The sequence below is a fragment of the Crocuta crocuta genome, unplaced genomic scaffold, assembly GCF_008692635.1.
Source record: "Crocuta crocuta isolate KB4526 unplaced genomic scaffold, BGI_CrCroc_1.0 scaffold288, whole genome shotgun sequence".
NCBI classification, from domain to species: Eukaryota; Metazoa; Chordata; class Mammalia; order Carnivora; family Hyaenidae; genus Crocuta; species Crocuta crocuta.
Genome location: NW_027532607.1, coordinates 3,134,357 through 3,155,116, shown reverse-complemented (window position 1 = coordinate 3,155,116; position 20,760 = coordinate 3,134,357). Strand labels below are relative to the sequence as shown.

General features: G+C 39.5%; 2 protein-coding genes across 5 annotated transcripts in view; one reads left to right on the top strand and one right to left on the bottom strand.

Annotated features, from left to right (window-relative positions):
- Positions 1-229: 229 nt before the first annotated feature.
- POLG2 (DNA polymerase gamma 2, accessory subunit) overlaps positions 230-20,760 on the top strand; it is a 25,192-nt gene continuing 4,661 nt past the window's right edge. Inside the window, exons 1-9 of one of the 4 annotated variants that reach the window (XR_013339127.1) lie at positions 230-864; positions 4,514-4,640; positions 4,762-4,867; positions 6,336-6,509; positions 10,466-10,606; positions 12,775-12,855; positions 15,537-15,637; positions 17,352-17,469; positions 18,571-18,665. Coding sequence is in view for 3 of the 4 variants with exons in the window: in XM_077780324.1 (XP_077636450.1) it covers positions 303-864; positions 4,514-4,640; positions 4,762-4,867; positions 6,336-6,509; positions 10,466-10,606; positions 12,775-12,855; positions 15,537-15,637; positions 17,352-17,517 (1,458 nt within the window). In the remaining variant the exon portion in view is untranslated. The other 3 variants (XM_077780325.1, XM_077780324.1, XM_077780326.1) reach the window with 3 other exon arrangements.
- MILR1 (mast cell immunoglobulin like receptor 1) overlaps positions 3,430-20,760 on the bottom strand; it is a 38,224-nt gene continuing 20,893 nt past the window's right edge. Inside the window, exon 8 of the mRNA XM_077780327.1 lies at positions 3,430-4,852. The gene's annotated coding sequence lies outside the window, so the exon portion shown is untranslated. The remainder of the gene's footprint in view (positions 4,853-20,760) is intronic.

Below are 20,760 nucleotides of genomic sequence, written 5' to 3'. Positions count from 1 at the left end.
TACAGCACGATAGTTAAAAGTAGACGAGAATGGCCCTTATCTGTGCTAATGACGGATAAAAACAAGAGGGGCCGCGCTCGGTTCAGACGAGAAACGGTACCAGGTCTGCGCCGGCCATAGCTACGCGGGTAGGCCGGCGGAGGCTGCCGCCGGGACGCTGTGACGCGCTTCCGTGGGCGTGGCCAGCCACGCTCGCGCGCACTTCCGTCGCGCCTGCGCAGTTGGGCTCCCTGGCTCACGTTTATGGCGGTTTGCTGGGACCAGCCGGCTAGTAAGAGACTGCTGTTTAACTTCCGTGGGCGATGCGTTCTGGTGCAGCAGTCAGGGCCTGTCAGAAAGTCTGCAGGTGCCTGTTGTCTGGGTTTGGAGGTCGAGTAGATGGGGGGCAGCCTGAGCCTTTGACGGAAGGGAGTAGCTCCTTCGGAGTGCCCGTGAGATTGCACGCAGAGCTGCCCCGGGGAAGCGAACCGACCGAAGTCCCCGAGTCCGGTGAGGGGATCGAGGAGCTGCTAGAGATCTGTCAGAGAAGGCATTTCTTCAGTGGCAGCAGGCGGCAGCTTAGCCGACATTCTCTTCTGACCGGGTGCCACCGTGGTTTTGGCCCCTTGGGGATAGAGTTGCGGAAGAACCTGGCGGCAGAATGGTGGTCCTCGGTGGTGGTGTTAAGGGAGCAGGTCTTCCCGGTAGACGCCCTCCACCATGAGCCAGGCCCGTCGCTGCCCGGGGACAGTGCCTTCAGGTTAGTTTCAGCAGAAACTCTACGCGAAATCTTACAAGACAAAGAGCTGAGTAAGGAACAGCTAGTAGCATTTCTTGAGAACTTACTAAAAACTTCTGGGAAACTACGGGAGAACCTTCTTCACGGTATGCTTCACGATTTCATGCTTCAAAATCGATGGGGTGGAAAGGCAGTCTTGCTAGATTTCGCGAAATGCAACTGGCCCTTTATTCACATGGGAACGAAATTATCTGATTCTCCTCCTTCTGAAGTAGTTGGGTATATTGACTGTTTCTACCATGGAGAAAACTGGTCCGTTAGACAACCCTAGAGTTCAGTTGAGCAGCCCCAGAATTAGGGCCTAAATTAAATCCGGTGAATCATTTGTTCGACGTTACTAAAATGTTTGTAAATACTTACACAGTTCTTCTTTAATATTAGACACAGTAGACTAATCAGAAGCTCATTTTTGTAGAGCAAAATGAAAATCCCCCTCCACCAATTTTTCTTACTGAAAACTGACCTACACTGTTGTTTGAAGAACCCCTTAAGTGATTTTTGAGTCGGAAAAAAAAAAAAAGGACTAATCAGGCTTTATAAGTAATTTTTTTTTCTTTATAAGTAATTCTTGAGGGAACGCACAGAAATTGGTAGGTCATGATTTGCCCTTAAAGTCAAATAGAACATGATTGCAGAGATTCTGGAAAAATTTTTTTAAAATAACGGTTCTTTACAGGACAGACTTGCAGCCACAGCTGCTCATCTTTGCGAACTGCTATCTTTGCTATTTTAATTAAGTGGCACTATAAAGCAATTTAAAGTAACCAATGTCCATGGTTCTCTGAAAATTAGTACCCATATTATATAACCTTTTAAAGATTTCCCTAATAAAATAAACTAAAACAAACTGGTTGTGACAGTTCTGATTTGTGCTACTTTAATTATTCCATCATGTCTTTATTCTGGGGTAGTTAAATCACTACTTGTTACTATGTCCAAAACAAATCAATCTGTTCTTCCTTATTAGAAAATGAAACTTAGCTCGCTTAGATGTCCATTCATCAAAACATCTATTGATGTATCAGATCTTTTCTTTAGGAAACTTAAAACCACTTTTTTGCAGAATCCTTTAAATGACTAGTGTTTTTAGCTTAGACTTACCCAGTTTGCTACTTTCTATTCCCAGAGTCCTTGCTCTCTTTATTTCATGTCTGGACTACTTTAGTAGCCTCTACTGAATAGTTTTTAAAAATTCTCGGCCATTCTGTTTCCAGATATTGTTACTGTCTTTTATGTTTATGTTTCTAGATATTGTTATTGTCTCTTTCTTCTGCCCTTCTGTGACAAATTACACTGTTAGACCTTTCCCTCATCTTGTTATCAGCTTTCTTGGACACAATCGCAGTTTAAAGTCTGTGTCTAATGACTCAGATGTATCCGTTTCTGGTGTCTGTTTTCTCCAGGCTTTTGGTCATTGGACTTTTCTCCTGATAGTCTCTAATTTGTGTATGAATTGGAGAGATAAATTGAGGTACTGGGTGGTGTTTTCTTCTTCCTGGGAGGATATACTTTTGCTTTTAGCAGACAGCTAGCGTGGGGGCATATCTTCTTGATACAATTCAGGATCAAGTTTATTGGAGGCTGGTCTTCAGTGTTTTCATCTTTACTCCTACCCTTGAGCTCTTTGAATGTCCCTCATGAAAGGCTGGAGTGTTTACCTGGGCCGCTCCTCCTTCAGGAGCCAGGAACTACAATTTTTGTACTTTCCAGTCGCATAACTTCTCAGGAAGTTCTGCTCAGCATTTCAGCATCTCAGCTCTGCTACTTGAGCTTTAGAAAAGAAACAATAAATGTTGGGTTCACCTCTCTGCTCTTCCCTTCTCTCCATGTTTTGGACCCATACGTCCTTACTGCCTTAATAGTCTTGAAACAGATTTTTTTTTTAAGTTTCTTGACCAGCTTTTCTTATCAGCAGGCTAGTGTACTATTGTCAGAAGTGGAAATCTCAACTAATTTGAACACAGTGCTGTCATTTAGTGGGATATCATCTCAATGCAAGAACCAAACACAAAGAACTCTTGAATTTAGACTTGTTCCAAATAGAAATGTTGGAATTATAATTCTGAAGCTATTTCATGTATATTAGATTATAAAGCAAATAGATGGATAGATTAAGCTTATTAAGAACCAAGACTTTCACTGTAAGAAAAAAGAGATGCAAATATAAAAGAAGGCAAGGATAAACTATGCATGTTAAATTTGCATCAGCAATATTAATACTAGTATGACCTCATAATTTTGAAAAACATTTCTTTTTTCAGTGAAAGGGCCTAGAAGTAATGACAATAGCAAAGAATACAACTAGTACCCAAACTTTGATTTTTAAAATGAACTAGTGCTAAGGAGAAATGGCTAATCCCAGGTCTGGGATGGAGGAAGTACAAAGTGAGTTTGGCACATTTTATGATGCTAGAAGGCAGAGAATTACTTGAAGACCAGTAGGGTTGTGTCAAAAGGACACAGATAATGGCTTGAAGGAGAATCCCACTGGCTAAATTTGAGACAAACTGAATATTACATTGATGGTAATGGATTATAACATATTAAAAATTTATAGTGTTAAACAAAGAAAAAATAGTTGAGGCTGTGGTAGGGGAAAGGGGTGGAGAAACTTTATGTTTTTACAGAAGCTATGCAATAAATAGGGAAGGAATGACAGAAAACACCATCTTTTGATTTTGCAATCCCCAGTATAATGATTTGAGCAGGATCATCAGTGGATTCTAAAATGTTGAATGGAAGTTGATTGAGCAGGATATTGTTGGGGAATGGATATTTACTACCTAACCAGGTAATCGAATTTGGTTTCATTAATATAGAGTAAGTTGAGATTATGTTCCTCCTGTTAAAATCAAGAAGACCTACACATTAACTATGTAGTATTTATTTCTGTTAAAAATGGTTTACAGAAATTAATGAAACAATTAGCCAGATCTTGAGTATGACTGTCCTGGACTCCAGTTAAAAGTCAATGCCATTAAAAGCAAAGTTAGAGAAGGAGGGTGGAGTAAGGGGAAATGTTCTGTATTAAGAGATTAAAGGGGCACCTGAGTGGCTCAGTCAGTTAAGCATCCGACTTTGGCTCAGGTCATGATCTCACAGTTTGTGAGTTTGAGCCGTGCATCGGGCTCTGTGCTGACAGCTCAGAGCCAGGTGCCTGCTTCAGATTGTGTGTCTTTCTCTCTGTCCCTCCCCTGCTCAAACTCTGTCTCTCCTTCTCTCTCTCAAAAATAAATAAACGTTAAATTTTTTTTAAAAAAAAAGAGATTAAAGAGAACTAGTCAAAATGCAGAGCAGGAGCCACAGCAATAAATGACATTTTAGGTGACAATTAGAGAAAATAAAATATTAGCCACATGTTAGATGAAATTATGGTATCATGATTAATTTTATGATACAATAATGATAGAGAATAATTCCAAGAGACACATGCTGAAATGTTTTGGGGTGAACCAGAAGAAAACATGTGGCAGAATGTTGACAATACGTGAATCTATATGAAGAGTTCACAGATATTTATTGTACTATCTACTTTCTTATTGATTTGAAAGTCAAAAAGTTGTGGGGAAACTACCTAAAACTAAGTGGTAATCAATTAAGATCTGCCTTAATAGTTCCATACTACTTGTACTGCTATGTTGGCATTATTAGATTATATTATTTGTTTATACACTGACCCTTATGATTCGGGTGTATAGAATAGACTTGTACGATAACGAATTTATCTTTTGACAGGTGCTTTGGAGCACTATGTTAATTGCCTGGATCTGGTAAACAGGAGGCTACCTTATGGCCTTGCTCAGATTGGAGTGTGTTTTCATCCTGTTTCTGATGCTAAGCAGACACCTGGTGGCGTTAAAAGGTACAAAAAAATGACAAATAACTTGGCCTTGTATTTAAGTAGTCAAGAACCAGTCACTGTCCCTTTGGGATAGATTATATAATTTCCAAGTAAGTAACTCTGATATTTCTGATATCCAAAGAATCGGTGAGAAGACTGAGGCTTCACTGGTTTGGTTTACTTCAGCAAGAACTGCAGGCCAGTGGCTTGATTTCTGGTTACGCCATCGACTCCTGTGGTGGAGAAAGGTACCGTTAATTTAATAGTTAACAGGGGAAGTGTCTTAGTATGTCAAAGATAATATTTCTCTATAATAAAACATTTTACTTGATGCAGCTCTGTTATGCTTGTAAGAGACAGCTATAATAAGTCGATGAATGCAAATAAAAACTTCTTTGTAAGGATTTTCATTGTTCCATATAAAAGTTACATTGGTCAAGATACCTATTGATGTCTCTTCTGCTCAGAAGCTTTTGTTGATAAGTATTTTCATTGTTCACATCCCTCACCTGGCATTCCAGACTGCTATAGAGTTTGACCCTTGCACACCCTTACAGCTTCAACTTTTGTATCCTGCCTCCACAAACTCTATTTGTCAAAATGGTTCCGTAATTTATAATTAAGTTTTAGTACATGCTGAAGGGAAAAGACTTGAAGTAAGCATTTGTGGCTCACCATTGTCTTATCTTTCTCCAATTCTTAAAATCCCAAATACCCCCTAAACTAAGTGGAATAATTACAAATAATCACACTCTTCATAGAGGATAAGAATGGTGAATATACACTTTCTTCTTTATCCCACTTAGTTTATGGTCACCTTCCCCTCTTACTAACTGACCACAAAAAGGTTAGATAGCACCAACAGTTTTTCTGTAGTTCTTCCAAACTAAAAACAATATTTTTAGCAATATAGTCACTCAGATTAAACCTCATAATTTTTATTTGGAATCTGATCACTTTCATTCAGTTGCTGTATAAAAAGTCTCAGGCAGGGGCTCCTGGGTGGCTCAGTCGGTTAAGCGTCCGACTTCGGCTCAGGTCAGATCTCATGGTTCGTGGGTTCCAGCCCCACATCAGGCTCTATGCTGACAGTTCAGCGCCTGGAGCCTGTTTCGGATTCTATGTCTCCCTCTCTCTCTGCCCCTCCCCTACTCATGCTCTGTCTCTCTCTGTCTCAAAAATAAACTATTAAAAAAAATTTTTTTTTTATTCTCAGGCAGCCTTTCTTTTTTTTTTTTTTTAATGTTTATTTTAACTTATTTTGAGAGAGCGAGAGCACAGGGGAGGAGCAGAGAGAGAGGTTAAGAGAATCCCAAGCCGGCTGTGCTCTGTCAATGCAGAGTCCAACGCAGGGCTCAAAACCACACAAACCATGAGATCACGACCTGAGCAGAAATCAAAAGTTGGACACTTAACTAACTGAGCCACCCAGGTGCCCTGCAACTTATATTAATTTTTTTTTTTTTTTTTTTTGAGAGACGGAGAGAGACAGAGCACAAGTGGGAGAGGGACAGGGAGAGAAGGAGACACAATCTGAAGCAAGTTCCAGGCTCTGAGCTGTCAGCACAGAGCTCAAGGCAGGGCTAGAACTCATGAACTGTGGGATGATGACCTGAGCTGAAGTTGGACGCTTAACAGAGTGAGCCACCAGGCGCCCCTCAACTTTACTTTTTAAGATTTATTTTAACAAGTTAATAAAACAAGCTTCTTTTCTAGTTTGCCGTGAGTCCATCTAACTTCAGCAGCAGTGATTGTCAGGACGAAGAGGGACGAAAAGGAAATAAACTTTACTACAATTTTCCATGGGGAAAGGAGCCAATAGAGACCCTGTGGAACCTAGGAGACCATGAACTTTTACACATGTGTCCTGGAAATGAGTCTCAATTACACGTATGTTTTTCGTAAGCTCCTATATATCCTTTACCCAGGTTCTCTAACTGATCTTTTTTTTTAAGTTTATTTATTTATTTTGAGACAGACATAACGCAAGTGGGGAAGGGGCAGAGAAGGAAAGAGAGAGAATCCCAAGCAGGCTCCGCACTGTCAGCACAGAGCCCGATACAGGGCTCGAACTCACAAACCACGAGATCATGACCTGAGCCAAAAATCAAGAGTCAGCCACTTAACCAACAAGCCACTCAGGTGCCCCTAACTGATCACTTCTGAAACCATTTGAGAATAAGTTGTAGACATGGTGCCCCATGACCTCTTAATACTACAGTATGTATTTCTGAAGTGCAAGGACACTCACCTACATAACCATCACACAGCTGTCAAAATCAGGAATGTAACAATAATCTAACTATTACCATCCAATCCACTTAATCCTTCGAATGTCCTTTAATCCTAATAATGTCCTTCATAGGTCCAATATCCAATCTAGGATTTCATATAGTTGTCATGTCTCTTTAGTCTCCTTCAAATAAGCAGTTCCTTTTATCTTTCATGACCCTGACATTTTTTTTTAAGATTTTAAGTGATCGCTACACCCAATATGGGGCTCATAATTACAGATTTTAAGATTAAGAGTTGCATGCTCTACTGACCAAGCCAGTCAGGCGCCCTATGACCTTGACATTTTTGAAGAGTGTAGGCCTTTGTAGTTCCTTTGTAGAATGTCCCTCAATTTGGATTTCTCTCATGATTCCTCACAATTTATGTATTTTTGCTAGGAATACCACAGAAATGGTGCTACCGTCTTCTCAGTGCATCATATCACAAGGCAAATGATAATCAGATTTGTTACTGGGGATGTTAACCTTTTATCTCTTGGTTGAGATCCTGCTACCAGGTTTTCCAATGTGAAGTTGACAGATACTTTGTACTTGATAATTAATGAGTAATTAATACATCTTTTGTGGGCAGTTTGAGACTATGTAAATAACCTGTTTCCCACTACATTTTGAGCTACCAGTTGCAGCATGCATTGATGTTTCTTGTGCAAATCACCGTTTTATGAGGGTTGCCAAATGGTGTCATTTATTATTATTAATTGTATTATTGCTTTATTATTTTAGATTTATTTTTTCAACAGTATACTGTGGGGTAAAGCCTTGCCTCCCTTTCTTTCTTTCTGTAAATACAGGCTTACCCATTCTAGTTTCTCTCAGAGGGTTATAATTTATTACTAGTATTATTTATTTTGATGCTGAAATTGTCCTAGACTTGGCCAGTATCCTTTTGACCTACCTCTGTCATTCTCTGAGCACTTCCTTTTTATAGCAACAGATTGTTCCGGGATCATCTTGTTTCTTGGCCTAGCTGTGAAGTCAGCCATTTCTCCAAGTTCTTAGAGGAAATGTATTTAAAAACAGATTTTGCTATAAGGTGTACTCCTTGCAACTGGACATCATAGCTTCTGGGCCCTTTCTGTGGACCCAGCTAAGAAATATTTGTAGGCAATTCCATACATGCATATTTACACACTCAACCTCTGTATTTGTGTCTGTATTTACCTATCTGTTAAAAACTAGGAGTGGGGGGTCAAACCCCACGTTAGACTCTGTGATGACAGCCCAGAGCCTGGAGCCTGCTTTGGATTCTGTGTTTCCTTCTCTCTCTGCTCCTCCCCTGCTTGCTTTCTGTCTCTCGCTCTCTCTATCAAAAATAAACAAACATTTAAAAAAAATAATAAAATCTTTATAAAAAACATTAAGGCCTTCCTAATACTTAAATATAATTTAGTCTTTTTCTTGTTCAAATGGTACCACAGAAGCTTGCAGTGCCTCAGAGTTATATTAAATATCAGATCCATAAAGGTGTACAAGATGTCAACTAATAGAGCTATAGTAGAATCCCAGATTTCAGGAAGTTTACTGCCTTTTGAAGACAAATTTACATTAATCTTTATGGTACCATATGCCATTAAGATGGGTTTAAAATGTCAGCACATATATGTATTAGTGAAGACTATACTTGATCATGGATAATAGAAATTGAGGATTAACAAGTTGGGGTTTTTTTTTAAGTATCAGAGAAGTACATGAATGTTCAGATGACAGTGACAATAGTAAAAAAAAAAAAAGAATGAAGGTAGAACTGTTTATATGTAGAACCTTTTAAATTTTTTGAATTGACAGTTTAAAATTTTTGAGATGGCTATTCATCAGTTTCTTTTTTTTTTTAATTTTTAAAAAACTTTATTTTTGAGAGACAGAGAGAGAGCATGAGCAGGGGAGGGGCAGAGAGAGAGGGAGACATGGAATCTAAAGCAGGCTCTAGGCTCTGAGCTGTCAGCACAGAGCCCCATGTGGGGCTTGAACTCATGGACCATGAGATCATGACCTGAGCCAAAGTCGGATGCTTAACTGACTGAGGCACCCAGGCGTCCGTGTTCATCAGTTTCAAAGGAAGGAAATAATTGGTCTCTTTATCAATATCTGACTTATGTCATACATAATGGTATATTTTATATTCTTAATTATAGTCTTAAAGTAATAACCCCAAGGCAGGTTTTTAAAAGATGTTTGCTTCTTATAAAAACTTTATATTTCTTTTTTTTTTTTTAATGTTTTATTTATTTCTAAGCCACCCAGGCGCCCCTAAAAACTTTATATTTCTATAGATTATACTTTAAACCCCTATCCCTAAGTGTACCAATTGTCTTTTTTCTCTAAGGGCTCTTCTGAACTTTATTGTAATATTATAATCTTTATTATAATGCTCACCTTGGGAGCACTGGAAAAGTAGTAACCTTGGGGTCACACTCCTGTCCAGGTAGTTGAGAATCTCTGGGAGTGGGGCCCAAACACAAAACCTTGACGTTTGTTTGTTTGTTTGTTTGTTTGTTTGTTTGTTTGTTTGTTTTTAATGTTTCATTTATTTTTGAGAGTGAGAGAGAGAGCATGAGGAGGGGAGGGGCAGAGAGAGAGAGAGTGGGACAGAGCTCATAACCTGAGCTGAAGTCTGATGCTCAACTGACTGAGCTACTCACGTGCCCCAAAACCTGTACATTTTAAAAATCAGGACAGTTCTATGGGGTCCCTGGTAGTTGAGAACTACCAGTCTTTTTTCTTTTTTTTTAAAATGTTTTATTTATTTCTAGGAGAGAGAGAGAGAGATAGCGTGAGCAGGGGAGGGTCAGAGAGAGAGGGAGTCACAGACTGAAACAAGCTCCAGGCTCCGAGCTGGCAGTCAGCACAGAGCCCGACGCAGGGCCCGAACCCACGAACCGTGAGACCATGACCTAAGCGAAAGTCAGACGCTTGACCGACTAAGCTACCCAGGCGCCCCAAGAACTACCAGTCTTGAGCACTGACTGCATCAGACTCTGTGCTGACAGCTCAGAGCCAGGAGCCTGCTTCAGATTCTGTGTCCCTCACCCCCACCCCTCCCCTGCTCATGCTCTGTTTCTGTCTCAAAAATAAATAAACATGAAAAAAATATTTTTTAGGGGTACCTGGGTTGCTCAGTTGGTTGGGCATCTGACTTTGGCTCAGGTCACGATCTCACGGTTCATGGGTTTGAGCCCCACATTGGGCTCTGTGCAGTCAGCTCAGAGCCTGGAGCCTGCTTCGGATTCTGTGTCTCCTCCTCTCTCTGCCCCTCCCTGACTTATGCTCTGTCTGTCTCTGTCTCTCAAAAATAAACAAACATTAAAAATTTTTTTTTTTAATTTTTTAATTCAAGACAGTTCTTGAGACTTACTGATCTAAACCCCAAACTCCCTGAAAGCAGGAAATGTGTCATAACCATTTTTGTGGACCCAGTGACTAGTATAGGCCTGGCCCAGTGTAGATGCTTTGTTAAATGAATTTGTCAGTTTGTGTTCTGGTTCTGTAAGTCTGTAGTTTTAAGAAATAGCTCTGCTAAATGATACTTTATTCTTGTTCTACTTTTCTGTGAAGGGCCGAGATGGACGAAAAAATGTGGTTCCTTATGTTTTATCTATTAGTGGAAATCTCGACCGAGGCATGCTGGCTTATCTCTATGATTCTTTCCAACTAACAGAGAGCTCCTTTACAAGAAAGAAGAATCTTCATAGAAAGGTACTTTTGATATTTCAGAGATAAACTTGGGAAAATAAAAGTATATGTTTTTTCACTTATGTTAGTATGTATGCTTGGTTTCTAACACAAACTGTGAATAATAAATTTCTTTCAGTGCAAGTTATTTTACTATTTTTCAGTTTTTTAGAATCTGGCCACAGGAATAATCAAATTCTCACAGAACAGAACAAGGCATTTCTTTTGGGTAATCCCAGAGACATTTACATTTGATCCTGACAAACAAATAGACAGAAATCTCTGATTCTTAGACCCTGAGCCTTTCCCTTGGTGGCTTCCATTTGTATCAGAGTGTTAGGTAGGACTGTGTCACACTAGCAAGACTTGTGGTATTGACCTTCCTGCTTATAGTCTGACCCTAAGTGGCTATTAGTAGATCATAGGAGTTAGCTATGGGCCTGGATAAAAGACATTTTTAAGGGCTCAAATTAAGAGAGGAGAAAAAAAAAAATGACTAATGGAGCAAGATTTTGGAAGAAACCTGAGTGGTCAAGATAGGATGAAGAACACAAGTGGAGAGATTGGTCTTGATAAGCAATTATTTGAAAAAGTGGGGTAGAGAGAAATGATGCTATAGATAGAAATAGGCTACCAGGGCTGGTTAGCCTTTGAAGGAAGTTTTCCTCATACCCTCTATTTTCTTAGGGAATTAGAAGGCAGGATTATTAGCTTAAAATGTGGAGGAGTAGGGGGTTTAAGTGGCAAGAATTTAGAGTATTCATATCCCTCTTGAATGCAAAGTGGAGCTGTCCCAAATTAAAAATTTCAACATGTTGGGTACTCAATTGGGATTGGAAACTCTGAGTTTGTAGTACCACCCTGCAGAGCTAAGTGATTAATTATGCAGTGTTCATTTAACCTGATAGGCCCCTGAAGTTGGATTATAGAATTGTTCAGGGGCTGGGATTTATAGGATATATAGCAAACATGGGGGATCCACTCTTTCTCTTATACCCCACATCCAAACCATCAGCAAAAACCACTGGACTCTGTCCTCAAAGTATATCCTATGTCTGAGCATTTCTTACCATCAACTGCTTCTACTCTGATCTCAGCCACCACCATCCCCTCCCTCTGGCACTGAATAGCCCTTTCACAAGGTACATGTTACTTTGCCCACCTGCTCAGAATAGTCCACTAAACTCCTTAGCTCACTCGGGAAAAGTCAAAGCCTCCCAAGTGTTTGTTTCACAGAACCCTTCCCCTCTCTACTTTCTGCCTCACTCACTCTGCTCCAGCAGCACAGACCTCCTTGCTGTTTCTAGAATATGCAAGTCATCCTTCCATTTGCCGGGAATGCTCCTCCTCCAGGATCCACTACCACCTTTCGAGTCTGCTCCAATGTCGCCTCAGAGAGGAGAAATTCTCTTAACACCTATTTAAAATTGCAGGGGTGCCTGGGTGGCTGAGTCGATTAAGCATCCAGCCTTTGATTTCAGCTCAGGTCATGATCTCACAATTTGTGAGAGTGAGCCCCACATTGGTCTCTGTGCTGACAGCATAGAGCCTGCTTGGGATTCTGTCTCTCTCTCTCTCTCTCTCTCTCTCTCTCTCCCCCTCCCCCTTCCACTCATGCATGCATGCTCTCTCAAAAAAAAACTAAACTTAAAAAAAAATTTCAAACAGCGTTCTCCAGCCCACCACTCAGCAGCACTTCCTATCTTCTCCCATACCACCTTCAAATATATTATTTACTTGTCTATTGTCTGTTTATCCCCCTCCATGAGGGACAAGGAGTTTTGTCCCCAGTACCTGGAACTGTTTCTGGCACTAAGTAGCCATTTGTTGAGTGGATGGAAGAATAAGAAAAGTGGTAAGTTTTGGCAAAAGAAAGTCCTAATGATATAAGCCACATGGCTCTGGCTGGGTAGGAAAGGCAGTGATGCCAAGAAGGGGCATTTTGATTGAGGGAATATGGAGTTGTAAGAAATGGTAGAGTATCAAGTGAACTTATTTCTACAGAACATTTAAGTGGAGAAGTCAGTGAACACCTGGGTATAGCCAGCTAAGTACATCACTACATGACTTTTTCTGACCTTAGCTAGCTTCCATTTTCATACAAGATTTTACTGTTTAGAAGTTCTGTTAGTGCTTGTGTTATGTTTAATCAAGTTGTGCTGTCCTTTTCCCCTCTCTCTTTAAATATTTAGGTACTTAAACTTCACCCTTGTTTAGCCCCTGTTAAGGTTGCTTTGGATGTGGGAAGAGGCCCAACAGTAGAATTAAGACAGGTGGGTTAAATGAGTTTTAATGTCATAATTTTAATTATTATCATTATTTCAAATAAATGAGTGGCTTGCCATTTAAAATTTTTATTTTGATTTGTTTGATTTTCTTAAATTAACATTATTTTTTTTTATTTGGTGGGGGGAAGTGGGGTAGGAGGGCAGTGAGAAAGAGAGAGAATTCCAAGCCCTGGGGATCAATCCCACAAACCTGGAATCATGATCTAAACTGAAATCAAGAGTTGGACACTCAACTGACTGAGCCACCAAGGCACCTCTCATTGGCTTCCTAAAAAATTTAATTAAATGGGTATGGACAAATTCTATGGCTAATTGTAGATAAATAGCATATAAAAGAAGTTGCATACAGTTCAGTGGATTTTACTGTTAAAGTCATGCTTAGTTACAGTTGCATTTTTTAAATGAGCATGCGTAGTTTGGGTAATCCAAATATTTGTACAGATGTCTAGTGAGATATTTCTTGCCTACTTACAATTTCAACATAACACTTTTGATACCTGTCAATATGAACAAGTTATAGATCTGTAATCTTATTTTGGGTTTTCTCATCTATCCAGCCTAATGAAATACTCTTGAGAAAAACCAGGAGAGTGGTTTCAGTTTCTTTTGAGACTCCCCTTCAGCAGTTACACTGGGTTCTGGGTGACTCAGACCCATCCAGCGCCTGAGTGAGGACCCTAGCAAGATTTACGCAGCTTTCTTCTTCAGATGCCTGTGGAGAGGTCTGGGAAGTGGGGGGTAGGGGGGTAGGGAGTGGGTAGTGCACACAGGGGAAGTGAAGGTAATGGTTTAACTTCCACATGTCACCCTGGGGTCGTGACAGACTACCCAGCATCCTCGTAGGTAGAAGTTCCTTGGGGTTTTTTGCTTGAAGGACAAAAAAGAACTCTGCTCCTTAAATATTTGTCATTGTAATTGCAGGCCTTGTTTTGTTTTGGTTTTGTTTGTGTATAAGATTATGGTAGTATTGTGTCCTATGGGTGTTTTAAATTTACCAAAAGGGAGTATATTGTATATCTTACTCTGTTTCTGACTTTTTTTTTTCCCTCAGCAGTATGACAGAACTTTCTGGGCTATGCAAGGGTTTTTGCTGATTATATACATGGAGATGGGATTACTAGATAAAATGGTTATAAATCCTTAATTTCACTATGTCAGTGAGATTGTTTCCAGATTAGCTGTATGGTGTATTTGTATTCTCACTCATGGTGTGGGGGTTGTCATTACCCCATGTCTTCAGCACTTAATCATGCTTAGAGCTTTTTTTCTTCTACCTTCCAATAAAAAGAGCAAAATTTTTTTAAGTTTATATATTTTGAGGAGGGGCGCGGGCAAGTGGGTGAGGGGCAGAGAGAAAGGGAGAGAATCCCAAGCAGGTTCTGCACTGTCAGTACAGAGCCCAATGTGGGGATTGATACCATGAACCGCAAGATCATGACCTGAGCAAAATCAAGAGTTGGACCTCCAACCGACTGAGCCAGCCAAGTGCCCCAAAAGAGCAAATTGTTTTCTGTCAACCACTAAACTGTTAAAATCCATAATGTTTCTTTTTCTCTATTAACTTCTTAGATTTATTAATATTTATGTTCTCACCTATCCCCAAAGTATCAAGTACCTTACCTTAGTTATTTACTTATGTTATGTACACTTATGTAGGTGTACCTTACCACTTACTTAGTTATGGTCTTTCCCTCGTAACTTGTTAGAAATGCAGATTCTTGGTCCTCACCCCAGAGCGGCTGAATCAGAAACTCTGGTGACAACATGTGTTTGACAAGCCCTCCAGGGGATTCTAATGTTAGCTGAAGTTTGAGAAACAGTACTGTTACCCAGGCACACCCTCCATCCTCCCCACCCACCATGCGCACTCTCCCCCGCCAGGGACACTGGGTGTTGTCTGGAGACAGTTTTGGTCCTCACAAGTGGGGAGGGGAGGGCTGGAGGGATCTTGTGGAGGCCAGGGATGCTGCTAGATATCCTACATCAGCATGCAGAAGGGGAGAAACCCTGCTCCAGACTGTTAAGGGTGTTTAAAGTTTTTGCTCTGTTTTACTTCACCATTGCTTGTTAAGAAAACTACGTTTATTATAAATTATGTAATATTACTCCTTACTACTTCTGTATTTCTAGTCAGGCTTTTGTGTCCAGCATTCCATCAAAATCAGTCATTCTCTGCTGGAAACGTTTTCTTTAGTTGGCTTTAGAAACACCACTCTCCCCATTTTTGTCATACTTGTCTAATTACTTCTCCCTTGTTTCCTCCATGTGAGGTGGTAGTATAACCATGGGGCTCAGTGCCCCGCTCTCAGGTAAGTTCACAGTTAGCACGGCCCTTTGGACTGTTTTTCTCCAACAGAATCTGTTTTGGTTTTGTTAGGGTTTTGAATGATAACTATAGTGACAAAAATTCTTGTGTTTTGTATAAAATTTTCTCTCAGAGATTTGCATTTAGTATTCAGCTTTTCAGTGCTTAATTCGTTTCTAGAGGAAATACGCAGTTTATAAGCATAAAGTGTATGCATCATGAACAATATTGTCATAGAACTCAGAGAATTTATGCCTATTTTAAGCACTGGAAAAGGTGATTAGTGTTTTCATGAAAACAGGGTAATCACCCTAGCTACTTTTACTTCCTTCATATTTAAATTTTATGCATTTTTTCTCAGGTTTGTCAAGGACTATTTAGTGAATTACTAGAAAATGGAGTTTCTGTGTGGCCTGGTTATTTGGAAACTGTGCACTCCTCATTGGAACAACTTTATTCAAAGTAAGAATTGTCTATCTTTTTCAACGTTTATTTTTGAGAGAGAAGGAGAGAGAGTGTGTGTACACATGCATGAGCAGGGGAGGTGCAGTGAAAGAGGGAGACACAGAATCTGAAGCAAGTTCCAGGCTCTGAGCTGTCACCACAGTGCCTGACACAGGGTTCGAAATCATGAACCACTGGATCATGACCTGAGCCAAAGTTGGACGCTTAACCTACTGAGCCACCCATGCACCCCAAGAATTGTCTTTGTTATTACTAAAATATGTGTGTAGCGTTTTTGATCATATGATGTTTCTTTATGAGTAACGGAAATCTCTTCTAAATATTCTTCTAAATATATATATGTATTACATTATATATATCTTAAGTTAAAATTACTCCTAACTTTACCATTTATAGAACCATGTGCCTCTAGTTAATTGCTACCACAGGGACAATTTTCATCTATTACAATATGTGCTTCCTTACTCCAGTAAGGAAGTTCATCACTGCCTGTCAGCCTGCCCCTAAATAGTATGTCGGATCCATCTCTCTCTATCCTNTGGGGCTCAAACTCATGAACTGCGAGATCATGACCTGAGCCGAAATTGGACCCTTAACCCAGGCGCCCCTCCTGATTGATCTTCTGTTTCTAGTCTTATCCCCTGCAATTTCATTAACTTTTGTCTCTTAAATAATCCATTCTTCCCTCCTTTGGGTTTATTTTGTGATCTTAATAGCTTTTTGTGTTGACTATCTTTTGGGTGAAAAGTTGGGAAGCATTATGTTTTTCTCTTCAGTCCTCTAGCAGCTTGTTAAAATACACCTTTCAGATTATGGCAGAGGAAAAATAGATTTTCTATAAATAAAGCAAGTAATGGTTTCATTATATATAAAACTGAAAGGTGGTGCTTGAACTTGCTAGTTCTCTTGAGTTCTAAAATCTTCTCCTTTGTTGTCATTAAAGGGTAACTGAACATTATCAAGTTACAGTTGTTTTTTGAATGGTAAAGCCTTTATCGTCCCAGGATATTTTTAATGGTATATTTATTAAGCACACTTCTGTTTTATGCACTTTGATAACAGCAGTAAACAAGACAGAAAAGGTTTCTGTTCTTATGAAACTTATATTCTAGTGGGACAAAGTAGACAATAAGCATAATAAAGATAAATAAGATAATTTCTGATGGAGTTCTACAAAGCAAACAATGAGGTTGTGTAACTGAGTAAGCAGAAAGAAGGCCAGTGTAAATATATTTGGTTATTGCTTAACTAGAAACTATAAGTTAGCATACTGAGTTCTATATTAAGTAAGTGTGATTTGGGTATAATGTATTGTACACAAGATCTTTGTTACAATGGTATTATAAGAAACTTTAGTCTAAAGTGATTTTTCTCAAATTATATCCAAGTAATAAAAGGCTGCATTTATTCTGAGGTTTATCCATAATTTCACCCCAAATATTGTGTCGAGGTACCAGTGTTTATTTCTCAGATTTTATTTTCTTTTATGAATTTACATCTATTACAATAAGTCAGAAACTTTATGAAAAGTTTACTTTGAATACAATTCACCAACTTTGAAAATGTTGTTTGGTCTGCCTCTCAAACCCCGCCTTTGAATTTTGTGACTCTGGAAAGTAGCGGGATTCTAAAGTAATTAAAGCTGGTAGTGTGGTGAATTTCCAATTTATGTTTGTGCTCATGTATTTTGTTTGACTACTTTTTCCCTTAGATATGATGAAATGAGTATACTGTTCACAGTTTTGATTACTGAAGCTACTTTGGAGAATGGGTTAATACATCTGAGAAGCAGAGACACCACGATGAAGGAAATGATGCATATATCCAAAGTAAAAGACTTTTTAATCAAGTATATATCATCAGCTAAGAATGTATAGGTTTTAATATTTGTATAATAAATATTCTTCTTTCCTAATTTGATTGTCTTCTATTAACTTAGATTTGTTTTTAGTTCCTTTACACTTATGAAGTGGACATTTTTGGTGCTTTTTTAAAATTCAGTTTTTATTACTTATATTTCTTGATGTATTCCATTCTATCAGAAATATGTTCAGCTACAAGAAACAAAAATCCACTATATTGGGTGCCCCTGGTTGGCTTGGCTGGAAGAGCATGTGACTCTCAATCTCAGGATTGTGAGTCCAAGCCCAATATTGGGTGTAGAGATTACTTGAAAATAAAAAACAAAATACAATATATTAGTTTAAGCAAATTGTAGTTTGTTTTTCTCATAACAAAAAGTCCAGGAGGTGGACTGTCCAGAGCTGTTATAATTATTTCAGTTATAGTTAGGGACCCAGGCTCTTGATATCTTTCTGTTCTACCATCTTTAGTATTTTGGTTTTTATTTTTATACTTCCTGCTTCGTGATCATAAGGTGACTGTTGTATTCTAGCCTTCTTATCCACACTCTAGTTAGGAAGAAAGTCAAAGAAACAAGAGCTAACCAGTCAAAACTCTTTCCTTTTTAATTGGGAAAGTAAAAGCTTTTCCAGGCATCCCAATCAGAAGACTTGTTTACATTTCATTAGTCAGAACTAAGTCACCTGGTCACTTGTAGGCCAGTCACTATCTGAGGGGATGAAAGTATCATAATTAATTTGGATCAAACCCAGTTTATTCTTCGGGGCTTTAGTAGTGTCTTCTCTCTGAAATGGGTTTTACTATCAGGAAAGAAGGAGTCTTTCTAGAAACTGCCACATGTATATCAAATACTGAAGATTAACCTAAACCAAGCTTTCAAAATTTAGAACATTTATTGCTGGATGGCATAATCTAGTATTACAGTGTATTTCGTGTCTGATTCTAATGGATAAAAGAAATCTTTAAACTTTTATGTGCTGATTGTGTTAATTAAACTGTCATTAAACTTGACAAAAATTCCAAGTATATGCAGAATGGTGTAATTAACTCCAAATACTATCACCCAGCACCAGTAACCATCAACCTGTGAACATCTTGCCTCATCCCCCCAACACCACCCTTCCGTATCAGTTCGAAGCAGATTACGGGTATCATTTCATCCGTAAGTATTTCAGTTAAGTATCTTCTGTTAACCTTTATCCCACCTAGAAAAAATTAACACTAGATGATATGAAGGAATTATTGACAATTTCCTTGGGAGTCTGATGATGGTATTATGGCTTTTTTTTTTTTTAATGTTTTTTATTTATTTCTAGGAGAGAGAGAGAGAGAGCGTGAACAGGGGAGGGTCAGAGAGAGAGGGAGCCACAGACTGAAACAGGCTCCAGGCTCCGAGCTGGCAGTCAGCACAGAGCCCGATGCGGGGCTTGAACCCATGAACCGCGAGATCATGACCTAAGCGAAAGTCGGACGCTTAACCGACTAAGCCACCCAGGCGCCCCTATGGCTTTTTTTTAAACATCCTCATCTGATAGAGACACATACTTAAATATTTTTGAGTGGAATGATATGAAACCTGAAACAAGCCTTAAAATTCTCCATTTTAGATAGAAAACAATAATATTTCTGAGTTGTTGAAGGTGGGTAATGGGCACGTGGAGGTTCATTGTAATGCTTTTCTATATTTGCATGTGTTGAGAATTTTCGTAATAAAACATTTTTAAAATTAATGTTTATTTACTTTTTTAATGTTTTTTTTTTTTTTAATTTATTTCTGAGAGAGAGAGGGAGAGTGTGAACAGGGGAGGGTCAGAGAGAGAGAGAGAGAGAGACAGAATCCGAAACAGGTTCCAGGCTCTGAGCTGGCTGTCAGCACAGAGCCTGATGTTGGGCTTGAACCCACAAACTGTGAGATCATGACCTGAACCGAAGTCGGACGCTTAACCAACTGAGCCACTGAGGTGCCCCAATGTTTATCTACTTTTTAGGAGAGAGACAGAGTGGGAGAGGAGCAGCGAGAGAGAGGGAGACCGGAGCCAAAGCAGGCTCTGGGCTGTCAGTGCAGAGTCTGATGCAGGGCTTGAACTCAGGAACTGTGAGACCATGACCTGAGCCCAATTTGGACACTTAACCAACTGAGCCACCCAGACACCCCAAAACCAATTCTTTTTTTTTCATTTAATTTTTTTAATGTTTTATTTATTTCTGAGAGAGAGAGAGACAGCATGAGCAGGGGAGGGTCAGAGGAGAGAGAGACACAGAATCCGAAGCAGGCTCCAGGCTCTGATCTAGCTGTCAGCATAGAGCCCGATAGTATATGCCTCTTGAGTCTTACACCCTTTATCTGTGTTCAGGTTTCTTCTTCAAGTATATAGTGTACTTCTTTCAATGAGAACATGATTGGAAAACCTCCTTCTCAGTCTTTGTCTTAAAATGCCCTTATTTTACCCTCAGTCTTGATTGATATTTTGGCTAATGTGGTAGATACTTTGAGTGGTTCTCTCAGCATCATCAGGACCCTCCTTCTATTTGGTGGCATCGGAAACCTAAAAAGTTACAATTCCTTTACTGCCAGAGTGTATATGGTTGTGAATATCTTCCAAATAGACGCACGTGTGTGGGGTCTGGAAAGGAGAAAGGAAGGTGGTGATTGTTGCTGAGAAGCAAGTGTCTGCAGCGGCAGAGCTCTGCCTCCCATGTGTAGCTTCCGGTTTCTGGGCCTAAGGCTCTTGTGACGGGAGGCGACCAGGGTAACAGTGACAGTAGCTCTCTGGCCTCCAGATTGTAAGACAATCTGTAGATAAGTTACTTAAGTTAAAGAGAGTTTAGCAGGGTTGCTAAATGATACAAAATCAAACAAAAAAGTTAATTGTGTTTATATATATATATGTATCAACAGCATGAAATAAAAACACAACTTATCATAGCATCAACATATCCGGTACCTAGGAGTAAATAAGATATGTAACAAAAGATGTGTCAGATGTGTATGCAGGGAATGATAAAACATTCTTAAGAGAATTGAAGAAGACACAAACAGTGAGCTGTTTGTAATGTGGAAGACTCAATATTAGAAAAATGTTAATGTGGGACCCCTGGGTGGCTTAGTCGGTTAAGCGTCCAACTTTCGCTTAGGTCATGATCTCGCGGTTCGTGGGTTCAAGCCCCGCGTCGGGCTCTGTGCTGACTGCCAGCTCAGAGCCTGGAGCCTGTTTCAGAGTCTGTGTCTCCCTCTCTCTCTGACCCCCCCCTGCTCA